Source organism: Mandrillus leucophaeus, unplaced genomic scaffold, assembly GCF_000951045.1.
Source record: "Mandrillus leucophaeus isolate KB7577 unplaced genomic scaffold, Mleu.le_1.0 Scaffold40, whole genome shotgun sequence".
Classification (NCBI taxonomy): domain Eukaryota; kingdom Metazoa; phylum Chordata; class Mammalia; order Primates; family Cercopithecidae; genus Mandrillus; species Mandrillus leucophaeus.
The window spans coordinates 327,011-348,005 of NW_012104254.1; the positions used below are offsets into that span (position 1 = coordinate 327,011).

The following is a 20,995-nucleotide window of genomic DNA, read 5'->3' on the forward strand; positions in this document are numbered from 1 at the left end:
AAAAAAAAAAAAAAAAAAAAAGAAAAGGTGGCTGATGAGAGACCATTCATCCAATAAATATTAGTGTCTACAGTTTGTTGAGGGTTTAGAATACAGAGATGAATGACCCATGTCATGAATAGAACTATGGAGGATACAGAATCTGGGGAAAAAAGGAAACCTGAAATAAATTTTTAGATTATGAATTAATGATGCCTCTGAAACATTTCTTCCCAGTTTTAAGAACTAAATAGTTCTTGTAGATATGGAAAGCAGTCTAAAAACCACAGTCTGTTAATTTGGCTAGCTTCTATGCAGCTACCTTCAAAAGAACCTAGATATTCTCCAAAGGAGATATACAAATGGGCTGGGCACAGTGGCTCACACCTGTAATCCCACCCCTTTGGGAGACTGAGGCATGACGATCGCTGGAACCCAGGAGTTTGAGACCAGCCTGGGCAATATAGTGAGAGCCTGTCTCAAAATTTTAAAATTAAAAAAGAAAAATGACCAAATGACCAAAAAATACATGAAAAGATGCTCAATATCATTAGTTAATAGAGAATGCAATCAAAACCATGATAAGGTACCACTTCAAATCCACTAGAATGGCTATCATTAAGGAAATGGAAAATAGCAAGTGTTGGTGACAATGTAGAGAAATTGGAACCTTATAAGTTGCTGGTGGGAATATAAAACAGTTCAGCCTCTGTAGAATAAGCTTCTCGGTTCCTCAAGTGAATTGCCATATGACCCAGCAACTCCACTCCTAGGAGTATAAATCAAAAACTGGTATTTAAACAAATGCCTATACACACAGATCCGTGTATATTCATAGCAGCACTAGTCACAAAAGCCAAAAGGTAGAAACAGCCCAAAACATTCATCAATAAATAAGTGGATAAACAAATTGTGGACTGTCCTTCCAATGAAATATTATTCAACTGTAAAAAGAAATGAAGTTCTGATATATGCTACAACATGGATGAGCCTCAAGCAGGGGTTGGAGGGTCAGGAGAAAAGAACCTAGATACTAGAACTAGAAAGCCTCTTCACTCATTAAATAATCCCATTGTATCTGGATATTTTCCACTAAATAGAATATCAAAAATAACATTTTTATTATGCCCACTTTAAGTTATACCGCACATGTTTGTTTCTTCCTCTTTGCCCTCATTTCAGCCATCTTTAGTAAGAATGACTCATCAGTTGATGGGAAGAACATTTGTTTCCTGGGTCAGGTATTGTTTTTAAAACACCATGACCCATTTACAGTATAAATAAAGAACTAGACTCTGCACAGACTTAAAACCTAAGAACATGAAGGGACAACTCCATGAATACATACAATTATTATGTATCAATTAAAAAAAAATTTTTAATAGAAGACACAAAGGAGGTTTTGCCTTGATCCAAGTTATTCCTGGTTCAGATGCCTCCTGAAAATGACTTCCTAGTGGAAAATACAATCTCTCCAGTCCTTTAACAAATGGTTCTTTCCCTTTTGAGAAAGTTACTTAATGGTTCAGTAATTTCCAAATAGTGTTCAACTAACCATATTAGAATTGCCTTGGGAACTTTTTTTTTAAATGTAGGAATCAGCCACCCCCAACCATATTTCTGATTGAGTGAGCTAGAGTGCAGCCTACATATCTGTGTGTCTTTAAAGCTGTCAGATCATTATGAAGTGTAATGTGTTTGAAAACTGCTACAGCTGAGCAGTTGTGGTTTCTGTTTGTACAAGCAAAACAAAGATTGCGAGTGGTGTAGTATACTATGGATGCTTAAAAAGAAAGACAGTAATAAGAATTGTATTGTTTTTACAAAGGGATCCACTTTATACATATTGGACATTAATCGTCATCCTTGAATGTGTCATTACAGATGAACTGAGCGCCAATGGACAGTATCAATGTCTTGCTGAACTGTCCACCAGCCCCATCACGGTCTGTCATGGCTCCGGTATCTCCTGTGGCAATGCACAAAGTGATGCAGCTCATAATGCTTTGCAGTATTTAAAGATAATAGCAGAAAGAAAGTAAATTTGGAGCAACTTAACAAATCTTTCAGTAGCACATAAAAAGTTCCCCTCTGGCCTCTTCCCAAGTAAAACTTTGACCATAGTGTTTGAGTTTATGTCTTGTTTCTAAATCTCTTCATAGAGTCCATCAATACTCCAGATTTAATTATCTCCTCACGGTTGTTATTAAGCTCTTTTTAATGGCTTCAACTTTGTATCGGTATATTGTATTTATAAACTTTGTACCACAAGACAGAGTGTAGCACCCATTTTACAGTGCCATGCACATCGGAGAAAGAAACTGCATGTTTGTTGTTGATGATGAAATAAAAATGCTAGCAACAGTCTTTCTTACTGGTGCTTAAGGTCTTTGCACAAAGCTTTATAAAGGGAATTCAAAGGAAGCCCTTTTGAATTAGAGTCTTGAGGGACAGCACTAACAGGCCTTTATTAAGTATGATTGTTAAATTTCAGGGAACATGATTGGTCTGCTCTGTATTTTAATTCATGTAACAAAGAACTGTTATGATGGGATTCTGCTCATTTTATTAAAAAGCTACTGACTTGACTGTCGTCCTGTTCTTGTTAGCCATTGTCGTGAATATTTTAATGTTGATAATTCTGTTATTTACATATCTCTAATTTACTTTGAAATTCAAAGGTGAAAATAAAAAATGATGGCCTAAGCAAAATTTACAAACATACATGTAATGGGTTACTTCCTTACTTTCTCTAAGCGTTTGCAACCTTGTATTTTTCTTTGACATAACCATACACAGGTGAATTACTAGTTTAAAAAGCATTTGACCACGCACGGTGGCTCATGCCTATAATCCCAACTCTTTGGGAGGCCAAAGTGGAAGGATCCATTCAGGCCAAAAGTTCGAGACCAGCCTGGGCAACATCGTGAGTCCCCATCTCTACCACAAAAAAAAAAAAAAATCAATCGGGTGTGGTGGCACACTTTAGTCCCAGCTACTCAGGAGGCTGAGGTGGGAGGATTGCTTGGGCCCAGAAGATCAAAGCTGCAGTGAGCCAGGATCACACCACTGCACTCCAGCCTGGGTGACCGAGTGAGACCCTGCTCAAAAAAAAAAAAAAGCGTTAGAATTACCCAAAAACCCTTCCCAGTTTATTCAGTTCAGTTGCAAGAATGTTCCAAAGTGATGAGTGATGAAAAGGTTAGGAAATAAGTCTAATGAACAGATTTTAACCTTTAGTGTTTCCATATATCATCTTGTAACATCTCAAGTCTTCCATCTGTCAGCGCCGGCTTGTGCTAGCTTTCTAAGTTAGGTAGAGGTCTCAGCTCTGTGTTTGGAGCTCAGGGAAAGCTTCATAGAGGTAGGTCTTTATGAATGAAGGTAGGTCTCATGTATTCATACCGAAGGAAGTATGTAGCAGGTATTTTTGTCTGGAAAAAAATATCTGGAATTCTTTGAGAACAAACTATAAAATAAAGGAAAACCAGTACATGTAACTTACCTTCAATTCTAAAGAGCACTTACCATAGGTCCATATTCTAAGTTCCATTTGTTAAACCATAGAAACAGGTGCTTTTTTTGGCAAGGTAAGGAATAGACTTAAACTGGAAAAAAAGCTGGGCATAATAGGATCTTGTGACTCTTTAAAGATTGAACTAAGGTTTTAGTAAATGGTCTTGGATATGGGGGAGGCACAATGAACTCTCTGAGATGACATTAGACTTTTGCATACTGAAATCCTGACTTGGATAAATTGGGGGAAAGTTTCATAAGGCTGATGAAAAGGATAATATCACTTGGTTGTAGACAGTCCATATGTATTGATAAAATGAGGTCTGAGGATAAGGTGCCCAGAAGATAAAATTGCTGCTGCCTCTGCTTTCCCTGCTTCTGGCTCTGGAAGAAAGTGCATTCTTACACTGTTCAAATGTCGCCTCTCAGATTATCCAGATTTTCCAGAGTTAGGGATTTTCTTGGACCATCAGGTGTATCCTTTAACACCATTTTGGTTAGCCCTCTGCTAAGGCTCTTAACCAATCTAATTAGTCAAACTTGTTAAATATAGGTTAATTTCCCAAATAGGCTCAACAGGTAATTGTGTCATAGTCATCTTCATAGTGTCAGTTCTAACACATAAGAGCATCCATTAAGTGATAAGTGACTTTAAAAGATGAGGATGGCAATAATACAATATGATGGTAATACTAATTCAATAAGTTATTGAGTACTAATGTGCCCAGCACTACAGCAGCCTCTGGGAATATGTTGGCCCATATTGTGTTATTTGATGAAGAGCCACTCCCTGATCTCAGGGTGTGCTATGATATTCCACGCAGGTTCCCCTTCCCTACAGAGGATTTTGTTTTCTCACCTTGGCAGTGTGCACCCAACAGCCCTCAACTGTCAGTAGAATTGCCCTCTAACTGAAGAAAGCCACCTCATCTAAAGTCACACTTCCTTCTTGGGCCAGGCTGCATGCAAAGACTAGTCCCATTGCCCCATATTAGGACAATCTGAAAGACCATCCTAGCTTCAGAGTTCCCCTTAGTGTCAGCTAAAGCTGCCTTTGAGATTGCATCATAGTCCATATTCTTTCTCCACCCAGTGGGGCTTCCTTTCTTTCCACAGGTGGCAATCCTTAATAAATCTCCTACCCACTTATCTTCATCTGAGCATCTGTGATCTTGGTACCAGAAGGGTTGCAGGAAAATAGGTGCTCCAGTGGGCTTTTGGAGCCATTTATCTTGCCTTTTCACTTACAGGATGAGATTCTCCTCACTGGGGTAGGGAGAAGTTAACTACTAGCACACCCTGATAGTGCAGTTGTTAAAACTTTCACTAGTGGTGAACTAAGATGGCACGTCAACTTAAGGAAATGCACTGGCAGGCACAAAGATCAGGTGGGAAACAGTGCGGATAGTGGAACTGATGAGTTATTACTGAGCTAGACCGATACCTTGGAAAAAGATAACAAAAGAATGAGAATGGGCCAGGCATAGTGGCTCACACTTGTAATCCCAGCACTTTGGGAGGCTGAGGCAGGAGGATCCCTTGAGGCCAGGAGTTTGAGACCAGCCTGAGTAACATAGCGAGACCCTGTCTCTACAAATTTTTAAAATATTATCCATGCCCAGTAGCTTGTGGCTGTAGTCCTAGCTATTTCGGAGGGTGAGGCAAGAAGATCACCTGCCCCCACGAATTTGAGGCTGCAGTGAGCTATGTTTGCACTACTGCACTCCAGCTTGAGCTACAGAGTAAGACCCTGTCTCAAAATAAAAGAATGAGAGTGATTAGTTGGTAATTAAAAGCTGAGTGTGGGATCAAGAGCAGTGGCTCATGCCCGTAATTCCGGTGCCTCAGGACACCAAAAAGGGAGGATAGCTTGAGGCCAGGAATTCAAGACCAGCCTGGGCAACATAGCAAGGCCCATCTCGACAAAAAATTTTTAAAATCAGCAGGCCATAGTGGCATACATTTGTTGTCCTAGTTACTTAGGAGGCTGAGGCCAGAGGATAATTTGGGTCCAGGAGTTCAAGGTTACAGTAGCTTACTGTGCCACTGCACTCTCAGCCTGAGTGACAAAGCAGGATCCTGTCTCAAAAACAAACAAAAACTCAGTGTGAGGGCCAGAAAACCTCCCTTGTAGAATATCAGACTCTCAGCTCCTCAAGCCAATGAGGAGAGGAAGCTGAGGACCAGGCCCAGGACTTAATCATGAGAATTAAACTCCAAAGAAGTTAGGACCCAAGCTAGGCAGGTCTACTGTGCTGTGGTCAGGACCCTGATTGGGAGAAAATGGAACCCTGACCCAAGGGATGAAACCATCAGGGTTGATGCACCTGAAAAATCTTCAATCCTCAGGTTTCGAGAACCTTCTAAGGCTACAGAAGTGCCCCTCTCTTCTCTAATAAGGGCTAGTATGCTCCCTGTTTTGCTTGAAGACAATGAGCTGTCTCTCCAAGGACAAAACATACACTCTTCAGGATCCTCCCCAACTTCCTCTCTTGGCAACTAAGCCAATTAAAAAAAAGTTAAACTGGCTGGGTGCAGTGGCGCATGTCTGTAATTTCAGTACTTTGGAAGGCCAAGGAGGGCGGATCACCTGAGGCCAGTAGTTCAAGGTCAGCCTGGCCAACATGGTGAAACCCTGTCTCTACTAAAAATACAAACATTAGTCGGGCAAGGTGGTGCGCGCGCGCCTGTAATCCCAGTTATTCGGGAGGCTGAGGCAAAAGAATTGCTTGAACCCAGGAGGTGGAGGTTGCCGTGAGTCGAGATTGTGCCACTGCACTCCATCCTGGGCTAAAGAGGGAGAATCTATCTCGAAAATAAATAAATAAAAAATAATCACGACCCCTTACCCAATTTCCAGACCTGAGTCAGTTTTTGGATCCAGGCCCATTAACTAAAGAATCTGGGTCCCCAGGAGGAAGGACTGTGTAATACCGTAGTGTGCACAAATAATGATTCCTCTAGTCCTTCTCCAAAGGGACTTATCGCCATTACTCAGGAAATCATACAGTGGTGAAAGGGGAATACTCAACATTTTGATATCTGTTGGACACAGGATCTGAGTTAACAATGATATCACAGAACTGAAAGTCATTATATGCCCTTGATTACAGTAAAGGTTATGGAGGTCGAGTCCTAGGGAGTCCTGGCCCAAGTCTGGCTCACAATATATCCACAGACCCACCTAGTCGTTGAGTGTATAATTGTGATAAATATACTTGATTAGTGACACCAGGTTTCTCAGTGTGTGTGGTAAGAGCTAACATAGTGATAAAGGCCAAGTGGCCAGGTGGAAGCTTTCAAAGTTAACCTCTTCTCTATACCAATATAGTAAATCAAAAAATAATATTTCAGGGAATGGCAGGAATTAATGTCATCCTAAAATATCTAAAAGATTCAGGGAGGATGGTTCACATTGTATCTCCATTTAATTCACCAGTCTAGCCCCTCCAAAAACCAGATAGTGGGCTACCACAAACTTTATGAGGTAGTAGCTCCAATTGTATCTACAGAGACAGCTATAGGCATCTTTGTTAGAGCAGACCCACATGGCATCAGGTGGACTTCTGGTTCAAAAATGGCAGTGTAGACGCAAGCTGGCTTCACTTGCACACCAGAAAACCAAAAACAAATATACAGCACCGAGATTATCACCAACAATATCCCAGAACTCAGATATAAGGATGAGTCAATTCCTGGGGACATAGAAGTCAAAAAACTCTGAGCAGATGGTAAGAGAATCAGACTTTTATATCTGCGGTGCCCCTCCCCACAATCTGTCTGGCACCAAGTGTGTGGAAAACTTCCCCCAACTCACAGTTTCTACAATGGAAAAAGTGAGAAAAGGTAGACAACCAACCTCTCTGCCGTCTTGGATTCCCCGGAAGGAGACCTGTCCCCGACTCAGTCCATGGGAAGTATCATGAGTACCTGAGGGAAAAACATTACCGAGGACAACCAGAGACAAAGGGAGGACGCAGGACTTCAATCCCCAGCCCTGGAAACTCTGCTCTGGAACTTGACCAAAGAAGATGCCAGATCAGAGTGGCTACTCAGCAGCAACAGCTGTAGGAGATGCATTCCACAGGTCCTCTTGGCACAAACCTTTAGCCGGCCTTTCACACTGCCAGGATATCCCCTTTGAGACCTCCCCCATTTGAGAAGGGCATCACTCTGATGAGTTTCTAGAGCGGAGGCAAAGCTGGGCGTAAGGTGCCATCAAGTGCCAAAAAGGAGACAGTGATCTAGTGGGAAAATAAGAAATTTAACAGATAAGTCACAAAGAATCTCTAAGCAAACGTCGCCAATAGAAAACAAAACAATCAAGACAGAGAAGACTGGAATAAATAGTCCTTCAATGCAAAGATATGGACGTACATCCACAAGAAAAACAACAGCAATAGGGAACCATGACCTCCCCAAAAGAACAAAGCAAGGAACCAGTATCTGAATCTAAGAAAATGGGGATATGTGAGCTCTCTGACCAAGAATTCAAAATAGCAGTTTTAAGGAAACTCAGTAACCTCCAAGATAACACAGACAAGCAATCTATAGATTTATCAGGGAAATTTAACAGATTAAAATAATTTTTAAAAAAACAAAATTCTCATTACTGAGAAATATATTTGCTGAACTAAAAAAAAAAATCAGACGATTTCAACCACAGAATGGATCAAGGAGAAGAAAAAATCAGTGAGCTCAAAGACAGGTCATTTGAAATTACACAGTGAGAGGGCAGAAAAGAAAAAAGAATGAAAAGGAATGAAGATCACCTATAAGATATAGAAAATTACCTCAAAAGACCAAATCTAAGAATAACTAGTGTTCAAGAAAAAGCTGAGCAAGAGCAAGGGGTAGAAAGCTTATTCAAAGAAATAATAAAAATTGTTCCAAAACTTGAGAAAGATATAAATATCCAGGTATGAAGGTCAGAGAACACTAAACAAATTCGACCCAGATAAGACTACCCCTTTGAGAGACACAGTCGAACTCTCAAAGGGCAAGGACAAAGAAAGGGTCCTAAAAGCAACAAGAGAAAAGATGCAAATAATATAAATTCCAATTCATCTGGCAACAGACTTCTCAACAGAAACGATACAGGCCAGGAGCAAATGGGATGAAATTTTCAGTGTTGAAAGAAAAAAAAAATCTGCCACACAAGAATACTATATCCAGCAAAGCTATCCTTCAACCATCAAAGCAAGATAAAGTCTTTCCCAGTAAACAAAAGCTGAGAGAATTCACCACCATGAGGCCCATCTTAAAAGAAATGCTAAAGAGAGTTCTTCAATCCAAAAGAGAAAAAAAAGCACTAATATGCAAAAACAAAAACATTTGAAGGTATAAAACCCACTGATGAAATTAAGTACAAAGACAATCCCCAAATACTTCAATACTGAAATTGTGATGTGTAATCCACTTATAACTCTAGAATGAAGACCAAAAGACAAATCTACCAAAAACAATAACAGCTACAGCAACCTGTTAAAAGATAAGCAATATAAAAATACATAAACTGAGACAACCAAAAGTCAAAATGTAGACGGGATGGAGTTAAGGTATAAAGGCTTTTTTTTAGTTTTTTCTTTCTTTTTTTTTAATCTAAGATAAGTTGTCATCTCTTTAAGATGACTTGGCATATCTGTGTTTCATGTAAGCCTCATGATAACCACAATGTAAAAACCTATAATAGATACACTAAAAACAAAAAGCAACAAATTAAAACATATTCCAGAGAAAATCGCTTAGCCACAAAGGAAGACAATAGAAAGGAAGAGAGGAATTATAAAACAAGAATTAGAAAACAAGCACAAAATGACAGTAGTAAGTCCTTACTTGTCAATAATAACATTGAATGTAAGGGGACTAAATTCTCCAATTAAAAGACATAGAATGGCTGAACGGATAAAAAAAAACAAGCCCTAAACTATATGCTGCTAACAAGAAACTCACCTCCGCTGTAATGACACATAGATGGAAAGTGAAGGGATGGAAAAAAAAAAATCTACGCAAGTGGAAATCAAAAAAGATCAAGAGTAACTATACTCACATCAGATAAAATGGACTACAAGTCATAGACTATAAAAACAGACAAAGAAGGTCACTATATAATGACAAAAGAGTCCATTTAGCCAGAGGATATAGTAATTTATATATCTATGCACCCAACACTGCAGCACTCAATTATACAAAGCAAACATTAATAGATCTAAAGGAAGAGATAAACTGCAATACTGTAATATTAGGGGACTTCAGCAACCCATTCTCAGTAACAGTTAAATCATCGAGACAGAAAATCAACAAAGAAACACTGGAGTTAAACCACATACTAGATCAAATAGGCCTAACTGACATTTACAGAATATTTCACCCAATAGCTACAGAGTGCAATGGTGTCATCTCGGTTCACCACCCAACAGCTACAGAGTGCAATGGTGTCATCTCGGTTCACCACAACCTCTGTCTCCTGGGTTCAAGCAATTCTCCTGACTCAGCCTCCCAAGTAGAGGGGATTACAGGCATGCACCACCATGCCCGGTTAATTTTTGAATTTTTAGTAGAGATGGGGTTTCTCCATGTTGGTCAGGCTGGTCTTGAACTCCCGACCTCAGGTGATCAACCCACCTCAGCCTCCCAAAGTGCTGAGATTACAGGCGTGAGCCACTGTGCCCAGCCCAGAATATACATTCTTTTCTCATTCTCCAGAACAGACCATATTTCAAACAAGTCTCAACAGATGCAAAAAAGTAGAAATCACAACATGGCACTACATATACAATATGCAGCTGTTGATCTGACAAATGCATCCTTTCTATCTCTATTAGAAAAGAGGATCAGAAACACATTGCCTTGGATCAGACAATAGTGAACACGTATAATCTTCTTAGAAGAATGTTAACTCTCCCACCTTTTATTGTAATATAGTCTGAAGGACCAAGACCAGCTGGGCATCTTGCAGAACATCACTGATCCACTACATCAATTATACCACGTTAATTGGACCAGAAGAGCAAGAAGTAGGTAATACATTGGAGCTACGCACATATACTCTGAAGGTGAGAGATTAAACCCTACAAAGATTCAAGGGTCTTCCATTGGTGGCTCTCTGGTGGGTCCACAGTCCAGGGTATGCCAAGATATCCCTTCCAAAATAAGCAATAAATTATTGCATTTTGTACCTCTCACCATAAAGAAGGAAGCATAGAAGAATGATAGGTTTCTATGGGTTCTAGAGGCAGCATATTCCATAGCAGGAAATACTTGCTGTTACCTATACACTGGACGACATAAAAGGCTTCCAATTTCAAGTGAGACCCAGAGCAGAAAAGGGCTCTGAAGCAGGTCCAGATGGCAGCTTTACCACTTGTGCCATGCCACCCAGCAGATGGTGTTGTATTAGATATGTAGGAAAAGATTCTGTATGGAGTTTATGAGAAGTCCTAATGGGAAAATCACAATGCAGACCCAAGAGTCTGGCTGTGCTATCTGTAGCAGAGAAGTAAACACCTTTCAACAAACAGCTGCTGATGTGCTACTGGGCTTTTATAGAGATATAGCACCCGACAAAGGGATGCCAAGTGGCCATGAAGCCAAGACCAATGATTATGAGCTGGGTTCTATACATGTAGAACACAAACATAGGCAGATGGCACAGCATGTTACATTAGCAAGCAGCCTAGACTCCCATGTCTCTACCACTGTTGCACCAGTGTCTCTCCCTTGGCTTACATTTATTGCCACTGATCCCATATGACCAGATGATGAAAGAGGAAAATGTATGAATTTGACTCACAAATGGGTATATTTTGGCAAACAAAACAGATGGTGGCTATGTTACTGTGCAACTCAGGGGTGGCCCTGAAATTCAATGATAAGGGAAAATCCTCCCAAAGGGCGGACCTTTGAGCAGTGTACTTTGCCGCCCATTTGTATAGAAAGGGTCTCAAGGTTAGAATATACATGGGCGGTGACAACTGGCTTGGTCATGGGATCAGGGTCCTGAAAACAGAGAGACTAAACTAGTGGGAACAAAGAGATTTGAGATAAAAATGGTGGACTGGGCACATGAGAGTGGGCACAAAGTGTTAGGAGCTTTGTACTGCATTTGATCTATACCACCAAGTACCCATAATAGAAAAGGCCCTGACCAACCAAGTTACTATCAGGACTTGGCCAGTTAATAACACCCAGCATCTGGCATTGGAATAATTACTGTGGCAGGAATGGAGGCTAAGTAATAGACCTAACAGGATGGGCGCCTATACACTGAGGCTGATTTGTTATAGTCACTACTAAATTTTCAGCCTGCTAACAACAGAAACCAATGCTGCAATACTGAGTGCCTATTCCTCAAGAAGACCAATCAGCCACTTGGTGGCAAGCTGACTTACAATAATGATCCTAACAAGAGGCAGTGACTCATTTTGACAGGAATAGACACATATTTTCCATGATTCTCCTTTTCTATCTGCAGGGCATCAGCCAGCATCACGGAGGGCTTTCAGAGTGTTTGAACTACCTCATGGGACCTGTTTTATAGCAAAGGAGGAAAGAGAGTGGGCAAATGACCACAGCCTCTGCTTGTCATATTATTACATGCTGCATCACCCAGAAGCCTCTACCCTGATAGAATAATTAAATAACTTGTTGAAGGCATACGTAACACGAACACCATCCTTTAAGATGAAATGTACACTTTAATGGTCTTTCTGTAGGGCTGTGTTCTCAATAGGTAGAATACATGGGTCCAGGAATCAGGGTGTAGAAGCAGGAATGGCCCTGCTTTTTATCATTCCCAGTGATTCTCTAGGGGGAAATTGCGCTTCCTGGCTCCACAACACTGGGCCCTGTCATTTAGAGGTCCTGCTTCCTAAAGGTGAAACACCTCCACCAGCAGATGTAGTTTGCAGTTCAGTGAGACCCAAGAAGAGACTCATTGGTCTCATTGAACTATGAGCTACATCTGCTGACTAGGTACTTCAGGTTCCTTGCACCAAGAAAGTAGCAGGCAAAAAGAGGAGTCACATCTTAGTAGGGATAATGGATCTTATCATAAAGAGGAGGACTACGGTTACACAGTTGGAGGAAGGAGGAAAATGTTGGTACCCAAGTAGTGCACGGATGCACCCCTTGGTATGCTCTTGCCCAATTTTGATTGTAAATGGACAGTGTAGCAGCCATTATCAGCCTAAAAAGATTATGGGGACCAGGGACTCTGAGCCTCTGAGGATTGAGGGCTGAGTTTTATCACCAGGTAAGTCACTGAGACCAGCTGAGAGTGTCACTGCATCCAAGGTTACCCCCATCTTTGAGTTCCCTGAACTTCTTGCTCCAATATGGGACACCAAAAGGGCCAAACAGCTCAAAGTTTCCCGTGGGATCAGCTGAGAACACTGTTGACACTGTATCACAACCCAAGTCCTCCTTCCACCCAATCCTCATTTCTTCCCATTCCTTCCATGGATGATGATCACGAAAGCATTCCCTAATAAACCTGCTGCCCACTGTCTCCTGAGTCTGCTCCCTGAGAGTCCCACCTGAGATACGGAGTTATAGTTTAGTGAGAAAAGATGATAAGAATATCATATAAATCACGTAATTTAAGATACATAAAATTACAAGCCAGCATTTGAGATACCCTGGATTCTCTTCAGATCATGTATCTTTTGCCTTTTATTAGAATTTCTAGAGATAGGACAAATTATGAGTTTGTAGCCAGTTTTTTCTTTGCTTTTTATTTTTGGCAGGGTTGCTATGGTTTGGATATGGTTTGTTTGTCCCTTCTCCTGCAAATCTCATGTTGAAATTTGATTCCCAGTGTGGTGGTGTTGGAAGGTGGGGCCTAGTGGAAGGTGTTTGGATCATGGGGGTGGATCCCATATGAATAGATTAATGCCTTCCCTTAAATGTGAGTGAGTTCTCACGCTATTAAATCCCAAAAGAGCTGGTTGTTAAAAAGAGCCTGGCACGTCTCCCTAACCTGCTTCCTCTCTTGCATGTGATCTCTGCACACACCAGCTTCCCTTTACCTTTGCATGAGTGGAAGCAGCCTGAGACCATCACCAGATGCAGAAGCCCGATCTTGAACTTTCCAGCCATCTAAAATCAGAAGCCAAATAATATAAATTACCCAGTCTCCGGTATTTCTTTATAGCAACACTAAACAAACTAAGACAAAGTTTCTGTAGACGGTGTATGTGCTGCAATGACAAAAAATATTTGCATTTTCAAAAGATTTATTTCAACATTATCCAAAACAGTATGTCGGAAATGAAATAGAAATTATGCTAATTTGAGGACAACGTCTACTGTGAGTAATGCTGCATCTAGAATAACACTGCATCTCAAGGTCCAAAGAAGTTAAAAAACATGAAAGAGCCCATATTGTAATATGAGTTATAAAAAGGATAGTTTCATGAAAGTTTCAGAGTATTATAACTAAGCAGCAGCTCTTACTACACTGAAAAAATGAATTTCTTTTAAGGTAATAAATTATAGCTTTACCTGAAAAATTGTAAACTTGTGGAAATTACTGAAGATGTGGTCTACTCAGAACATTTTACAAGCTTGACAACATACTCAGAATTACTAGCTTAACAATATACTGAGACAGCGGATCACGATGGCTTTCTGCCACAAATACAGCTGATATCAAAAAGGAGATGATAATAATAAGCCAAGTCTTACATTTCTTGTAATTAACTTATCATTTTCTGATTTCTTCATTTCCCTTAATTTTTTTAGGTTAAGACTTATCAAAAAGGCGATCTGCAGAGAACAGTGTATAATGGAGATCTGATAGCTATTCAGTCAATTTGAACATTAGAGAGGGCAAAGTAGATGCATTGGACTATGTGGGTTTTTTTGCTTCACTGCTTGGGCTGAGGCAAGAGTGGGACATTGTGGAGAGAAGACCTGAATAAACTAGTTTTTCTATCTATGCTAATCTGAGTGAATGGATAGCTGCCACATGTTTATAGCATTCCGTTCTAATAGATACAATAGAGGTTTGAAAAATATTTACATATATCTCACCAAAAAAAAAAAAAAAAGGCAGAAGACAGAGAGAAACTGTTTTCAAGCGTATGAGCTAAAACCAAAGAAAGGCTTGGACTTACAGATGTCTCCAGTTATAATGTTTTAAAATAAGATGAACAATTGGAGCTCATTTAGATGGCAGATTAAGAATTAGATAGTATAGTAAATGCTGGGTTCTATTACAAATGTTTACATTTTTATTTATGAGCTTGTGCTTTCATTCTGGTGCAATCTCCATTATGGCCAGATGGGTGTGTTACTGCACAGGATTTATTTGAAATTCAGAAACTGATAGTACCTATGCCTGATTGCTTGGTTTATTTTATTCATTTTATCTTATATTTCTAGTTAAGAAAGGTAGTGTTAATGGCAAAAGAAAGCAGGCTAAGGATTTAATATTTTGTTCATGCACTTAATAAAGGACTTAAGCAAATGCTTTGTTTTTATTTGCTAATAGTAGGATGGTAATAAAAATTAGTGTTAATAAGGAATATCAACTCACTTGATGGTGCTTGTGTCCTATTAATCATCTTTTGCTTTGAAACACTGGGCTGGGAACAAATTCATACTGAGCTTTAGGATTTTAAAGAATAATTTAGCTAGACTTTATTAAGGATTGACTATGTTACCTGACACTGGACAAAACATTTTACATGCATATATAAAGCCATTTTTCTAAGAAGCTGTACAGTACAATAATTAAGTGGGCATCTCTAAAGATAGATTGCCTAGGTTTGAATTCAAGCTCCATCACATGTAAACAGCTGTGTAATTTGGGGCAAGTTGCTTAACCTTTCATTTCCTCAGTTTCCTCATCTCTAATTTAAGGGTAACTGAATTCTGCTTCCAAATGTGATATAGTAACAGGTGTGGGCTAGTGCTCCTCTCACTGTAAACAACTTTAAAACTGGACAAAAGACAGAAGGCAGCCCCTTTCAGACATTATACATATAAAGAAAAAATTATTCAATGAGGCAAGGTGCAGTGACTCACTCCTATAATCCCAGCACTTTAGGAGACTGGGGCAGGAGGATTGCTTGAAGCCAGGAGTTTGAGATCAGTCTGGGCAAATAGTGAGACTTCATTCCTACAAAAAATAAAAATAAATAAAAATATTAGGTGGGCTTGATGGTACCCTCCTGTAGTCCTAGCTACTTGGGAGGCTAAGATGGGAGAATCACTTGAGCCCAGGAGTTTGAGGCTGCAGTGAGCTATGATCATGCCACTGCACTCCAGCCTGGTGACACAGTAAGACCCTGTCTTCTGGAAAAAAACAAAAAAAAAACAAAAAAAACAGAAATTTTAAAAATGATACTTGTTAAAGCACAATCAGGCAAATTTTATTTAGGACTATCTCAAAAGGTACAGGGACCTGTACAATGGGATTTAGCAGTAGGGGAGAGAGGTTAGGTTCAGCTGTGAATATAGCATGGGCAAGAAGGAATTTATAGACAAGGGGCAGGGTGGTGGCAGTGGATAGAAAATTACTAAGAGGAAACATCAAAGGTAAGGGGAATTCTGGCTAAACCAACCAACCTAACAGGATTCTTGCTGAAGTCAGGCCAGATTAATCAGATGTCACCTTTGGGATGGTAGAGGACGAGGAACCCAATTAGATATCAAGGGTGATCAGATATCAAAAGTGGGGATTCTTGCTAACCCAACTAAGCAGGGTTCTTGCTACAACTGGCTTTTACATTGAAGTGCACAAATGGGCTTAGCAGAAGCCTTAGGAGCCTGATAAAAGTTTGACAAGCAAAGAATCTTAGACAACAGCACAGGCTGCTAACCTGACAGAGGAGAAACACATGAGTTGATCCCTCTGGTGGCCCTACATTTCTGCTCAAGGGCTCATTTTGGACTGCAGAATGGAGAAGTGAAGTTCAGAAAGACCTCAGGGATGCTGAGTTGCCTAGAGTAAGTAGGGCAGAGTGCCTGAGGATAAGAAGTGGTGTAGAGAAGAAACTACAGAATCCTGCATAGGGATTCCCTTGAAGTCTTTAGCCAAATATAAAGCTGTGCATGTGCAGAGTAAGATTCTGTGAAGGCCAGCAGAGAAAAGTTACCACTGAGGAGTGACAAGCTGAGTCAAGATTCCACAAGTCCTCCAGTGTTGGAAAACAAAGGTGATCGGCACGATCCAGCAACACATGTTCTGATTATGTGTCACATTTTCCTGCTTTTCTGATTCTCTTACATTTTGATAGATTATATGTTGTACATTACAAATTCTACCTTGTTGTGAATCAAGACTTTGTTGTCTTCCTTTAAAGAGTATTGAGTTTTTTTCTCACAGTTAATTTACTGATGGATCACATTGATTCTTATAGGAGGAGTATTTTAAAAGCTTTGTTGGCATGGGTTTAAAGTAGACCCTTTCTAGAGACTAAAGCAGCCCTATTCTTCAAGTATGGCTCTTTCCACAGCATTGCAAGTCACAAATTCAAGATTCAAGAGGTGGGCCCAACTTTTCATGGGTAGAGTTAAAAAAAAATCACATTGCAAAGGGTCTGCCTACAGGGAAGGATTGGAGAAATTCTTGCAATGGATCTATCACAGTTCATTTCAATCTGTTTCTTCTTCACTACCCGCATATTTCTGGTGCCAAGCAATAGGTCACATTCACATCATAGTGTGACCTCTGGCCCTGCTTTTATGTGTAGGGTGTAGGTGAACCTGCACAATCACTAGTAGGAGTATTCCTAGAAACCATTCCAATGGTGGGATGACCAATATTTAAGTATACATGGATGTGACTACAAACCACATACATATATCCCATTAAACCCAAACTCAATGTAGTCTCAACTCAATTTATCCCTTGCCAAATCCCAGAAATGCCTGTGATCATTCAAAAACTTTAAAGTTGGGGGCTGTGCCTAGCCAGAGCATGGAACAGTACCAGGATGGGAGACAAGAGGGAAGTCAAAGTGGGAAGAGACAGCAGGTCTAATTGTCAAGGGCCAAGCTTGGTTCCAGAGAGTTGAGGAGCCAGATGTGAGAAAAGCAGTGAAGACAATAAGCCAATATGAAAGGAAGGGTCAAGTCTTTAATCCCATGCTGTGATAGAATGGCACCAATCCAGGGTCAGGTGGATCAGCACAGCATTGCTGAGGGAATGCCTGAACAAAAGGCTCCTGCAGTTTTATGGACCCAGGGCCTGGGATGAGGAGAAGGTGAAGGGCTTGGAGTGGAAAAGTGCTTAGTACTGAGTCCGAGTGGGGAAAAGTATCTTCAAGCTTCCTCCTCTCCTCCAATAAGGAGGTCTCCGCAGAAGTCCTTGAGGAAGCTCCCCCTCTACATAGAGACCTCCAAATGGACCCCATAATGATTTGGTCCCTCTGAGTCACTGTTCTCTGGCATCCTTAATTCCAATATTCTTCACATCACATGAACTCTTTGAGCCTCAGTTTCCTCACCAGTAAAATGGGGATAACCTACTCTACCTTCATCTCGGATTAGAAAGATGAAATGAGATAATAAATGTGCAAATGCTTTGAAAACCTTGAAGATGCAAAAATGTAAGCCATTTTCTTCTTACAAAGTTATGAAATTGAGGTGGCTAACTCAAATAGAAAATAATTCCCTCTGTAACATTTCAACTTCACAGGCTTTAAGGGATCAGCTAAGTAAAAAAAGGAAATGGTTTACCCAAGCACAGGATTCCAAGGTTATTTATGGCATTCTCTGAATCTCTGTAGTACTTCCTGTTGTCCTGTTGTTACAATCTGTCCTGCATTGTCTGATGATGGCCTTTTATCTTAAATGATGCTGAGACTTTTTGTTACTATTACATCGGCACTGTCTGAAAAAAAGATAATGCAAACCATATATACAATTTAAAATTTTCTAGTAGCCACATTCTTTGGGAAAAGAAACTAATTGAGTTATATTTTACTTAACCTGTCAAAAACATTATCATTTTAATATGTAATAAATATAAAAATTATTAATGAGATATTTTACATTCTTTTTTACATATGTCTCTAAATTCCAGCGTATATTTTATATTTTACATTTATAGTACATGTCTTTTTCTTTTTTTTTCTTGGAGACAGAGTCTTGCTCTGTTGCCTAGACTGGAGTGCAGTGATGCGATCTCAGCTCACTGCAACCTCTATCTGCTGGGTTGAAGCAATTCTCCCACCTCAGCCACCCACGCCCAGCTAATTTTTGTATTTTTAGTAGAGACCAGGTTTTGCCATGTTGGTCAGGCTGGTCTCAAACTCCTGGCCTTAAGTGATCCGCCCACCTTGGCCTGGCCTTGCTGTCACTGACTTTGTAAGGAGTTTCTGCAAATGCTTCTTCAGACTTTTCCCACATTTTTTAAAACCCCTATTTATATTAATAGTTGCAATTTATTCCACTGTCACAGAGAACACAGAGATCTTTGATTTGCTCTTTCCACCACAGAATATCACTCTAGGAAAGCATTCCGTCATCATATATATAAGGTGCCTAAACTGTGCTATAATCTTAAGCATTACAGGGACTCAGAATGAGGTCGTTAAAGTAGTGTTTTCCAAAGTGTGTTCCGCGGAGCTAATCCCACATTCAGCGTATGCAACTTGATATTTTAATTTGTACCCTAGTGATCTAGTCTTATTCCTTCTGGGTACATATTGCGTCACATCTTTAAACACATCCAGCTTCTAGAATGGTGCTGTACACGCAGGAGTTCCTTGAGCTTCGCCTTCCAGCTAATGGCAAAATCAGCAATTGCCTTTAACCACAGGAACTTCAGTTCGTTGGTCACTAGGGGGAGACACACATGTGGTGGGCCTCTCTAGGCTCCTCAAATCCCGCCAGAGTCGCCCACTGTATAGACTCTGTCCAGCCAAACCACACCCAGTCTTAGGAAGAGGAAACCGCCATCCATTTCATGCTACTGTGGCCGGCGAGCTCAGAGTGGAATCATTTGCAAAGCAGCTCCTCCAAGAATAACCAAGCCGAGATCTAGCTGATCCATGATTGAATTTAGAGTAAAACTTGACAGAAACTCCCTTCGGCTTGTCCGTACTACCTGGGTTTGCAGAAATAATGCTTTTCCTTAGCATTTAATTTTGAGACCTGTAAATATAACTGCTTTTTAGATGCATTCCATAATCTTCAATGAACTTACTGCAGTAATAAAAGATAATTAGGTTAATATAAACTGCTCCAAGGGGTTTCTGATCAGATGAAATTTTATTTCATTTGAAATGAAGTTAGTGCTTCATTTTGCAGGTTACATAATCTTGACTTTACTCTGAATAGTGGCCTTACATGAAGGAAAATTTCCGTTTCATACATGTGAGAAAGAAACTGTTTCTTACACTCATATTCACGACTGTGACCGTTAGTCCAAGTTGAGGCAATTAACATATTTAGGAAGAAAAAAAAACTTCCTCACAGAAGGATTGGCATTGGCCCTTCTGCACAGTAGCGTCAAGTCTGAAGGAAAAACCCTATTGACACCACTTTCCAGCCAAATGCTACAGGACGGTATCAATACTTACTGTACTGAGTGGGCGTTTATTTACTTATTTCACAGTGAAGATATCTTTTCTGGAAAATTCCTCATAAGAAAACTGAAATTCAAGCTCCTGCTCGTTCTTCCGCCACCGCTACGCGATGCTGCTTTTTGTGCCCATAGGTTCTTCTGCCCTAAGCAAAAGCTGTTCAATGACGGCGCCGGCGCTGACGTCAGGGAGCAGGGCGGCTAGGCCCCACCAGGTCGCCACTGAAGCCGCCCCTCGGCCCTGCCGGGGGCTGTGCGGGGCGGATGGAGGCTCCCAGGCGAAGGAGTCCGGGAACCCCTAAAGACCCTTTAGGAAGTGGGGTACGGAAAACCAAGCACGAGCAAGAGGCCCCGGGCGGCTGTATCCCTGCTCCGGCGAGTTCAGAGGGAGCGGGCACTGCGGGCATCCAAGAGCGAGAAGGACGGCGGCGCGGAGGAGGGGATTGGGAGGGGTGTGGGCAGCTCAGAGGCGCGGGAGCTGAGAGCACCGCGAGGCTTAGGAACTAAAATGCTTGTCTGAATCTGCACCGGGTGGGGGATGAAGGAACAAGGGCTTGGGAGGAGACAGATACAGTTTAGAAATTGCGGGGGGCGGGGCAAGCCGGGCGCGGTGGCCCACGCCTGTAATCCCAGCACTTTGGGAGGCCAAGACGGGCTGATCACCTGAGGTCGGTAGTTCGAGACCATCCTGACCAACATGGAGAAAGAAACCCCGTCTCCACTAAAAATACAAAATTAGCCGGCTGTGATGGTGCATGCCTGTAATCCCAGCTACTTGGGAGGCCGAGACAGGAGAATCGCTGGAACCCGGGAGGCGGAGTTTGCAGTGAGCCAAGATCATGTCACTGGATGTTATTTGTTAATTTTTTGATGTATACTGCAAGATCACAGAAGAAATGAAGCTATTAAGCCCAGGTATTGGGCCCTTTATAAAAGTGTTTTTTCATGGTGAATGGGTAAATA

General features: G+C 40.9%; 1 protein-coding gene and 1 long non-coding RNA gene across 4 annotated transcripts in view; one reads left to right on the forward strand and one right to left on the reverse strand.

Annotated features, from left to right (window-relative positions):
* PRKRA (protein kinase, interferon-inducible double stranded RNA dependent activator) overlaps positions 1-2,703 on the forward strand; it is a 20,705-nt gene extending 18,002 nt beyond the window's left edge. For both annotated transcript variants that reach the window (XM_011991822.1, XM_011991823.1), the window contains exon 8: positions 1,864-2,703. In XM_011991822.1, the coding sequence (XP_011847212.1) occupies positions 1,864-2,021 (158 nt within the window). In that variant the 3' untranslated portion in view covers positions 2,022-2,703. The remainder of the gene's footprint in view (positions 1-1,863) is intronic.
* Positions 46-20,468, reverse strand: LOC105548012. 2 transcript variants are annotated; one of them, XR_001007326.1, is made up of 4 exons: positions 20,031-20,468; positions 7,600-7,739; positions 3,214-3,333; positions 46-748 (listed from the first exon to the last, which is right to left on the reverse strand). It is a non-coding gene; the product is annotated as an uncharacterized LOC105548012 (long non-coding RNA). The 2 variants fall into 2 exon arrangements; XR_001007325.1 differs by lacking the exon at positions 7,600-7,739 and having other exon boundaries at positions 3,214-3,413.
* Positions 20,469-20,995: the final 527 nt, after the last annotated feature.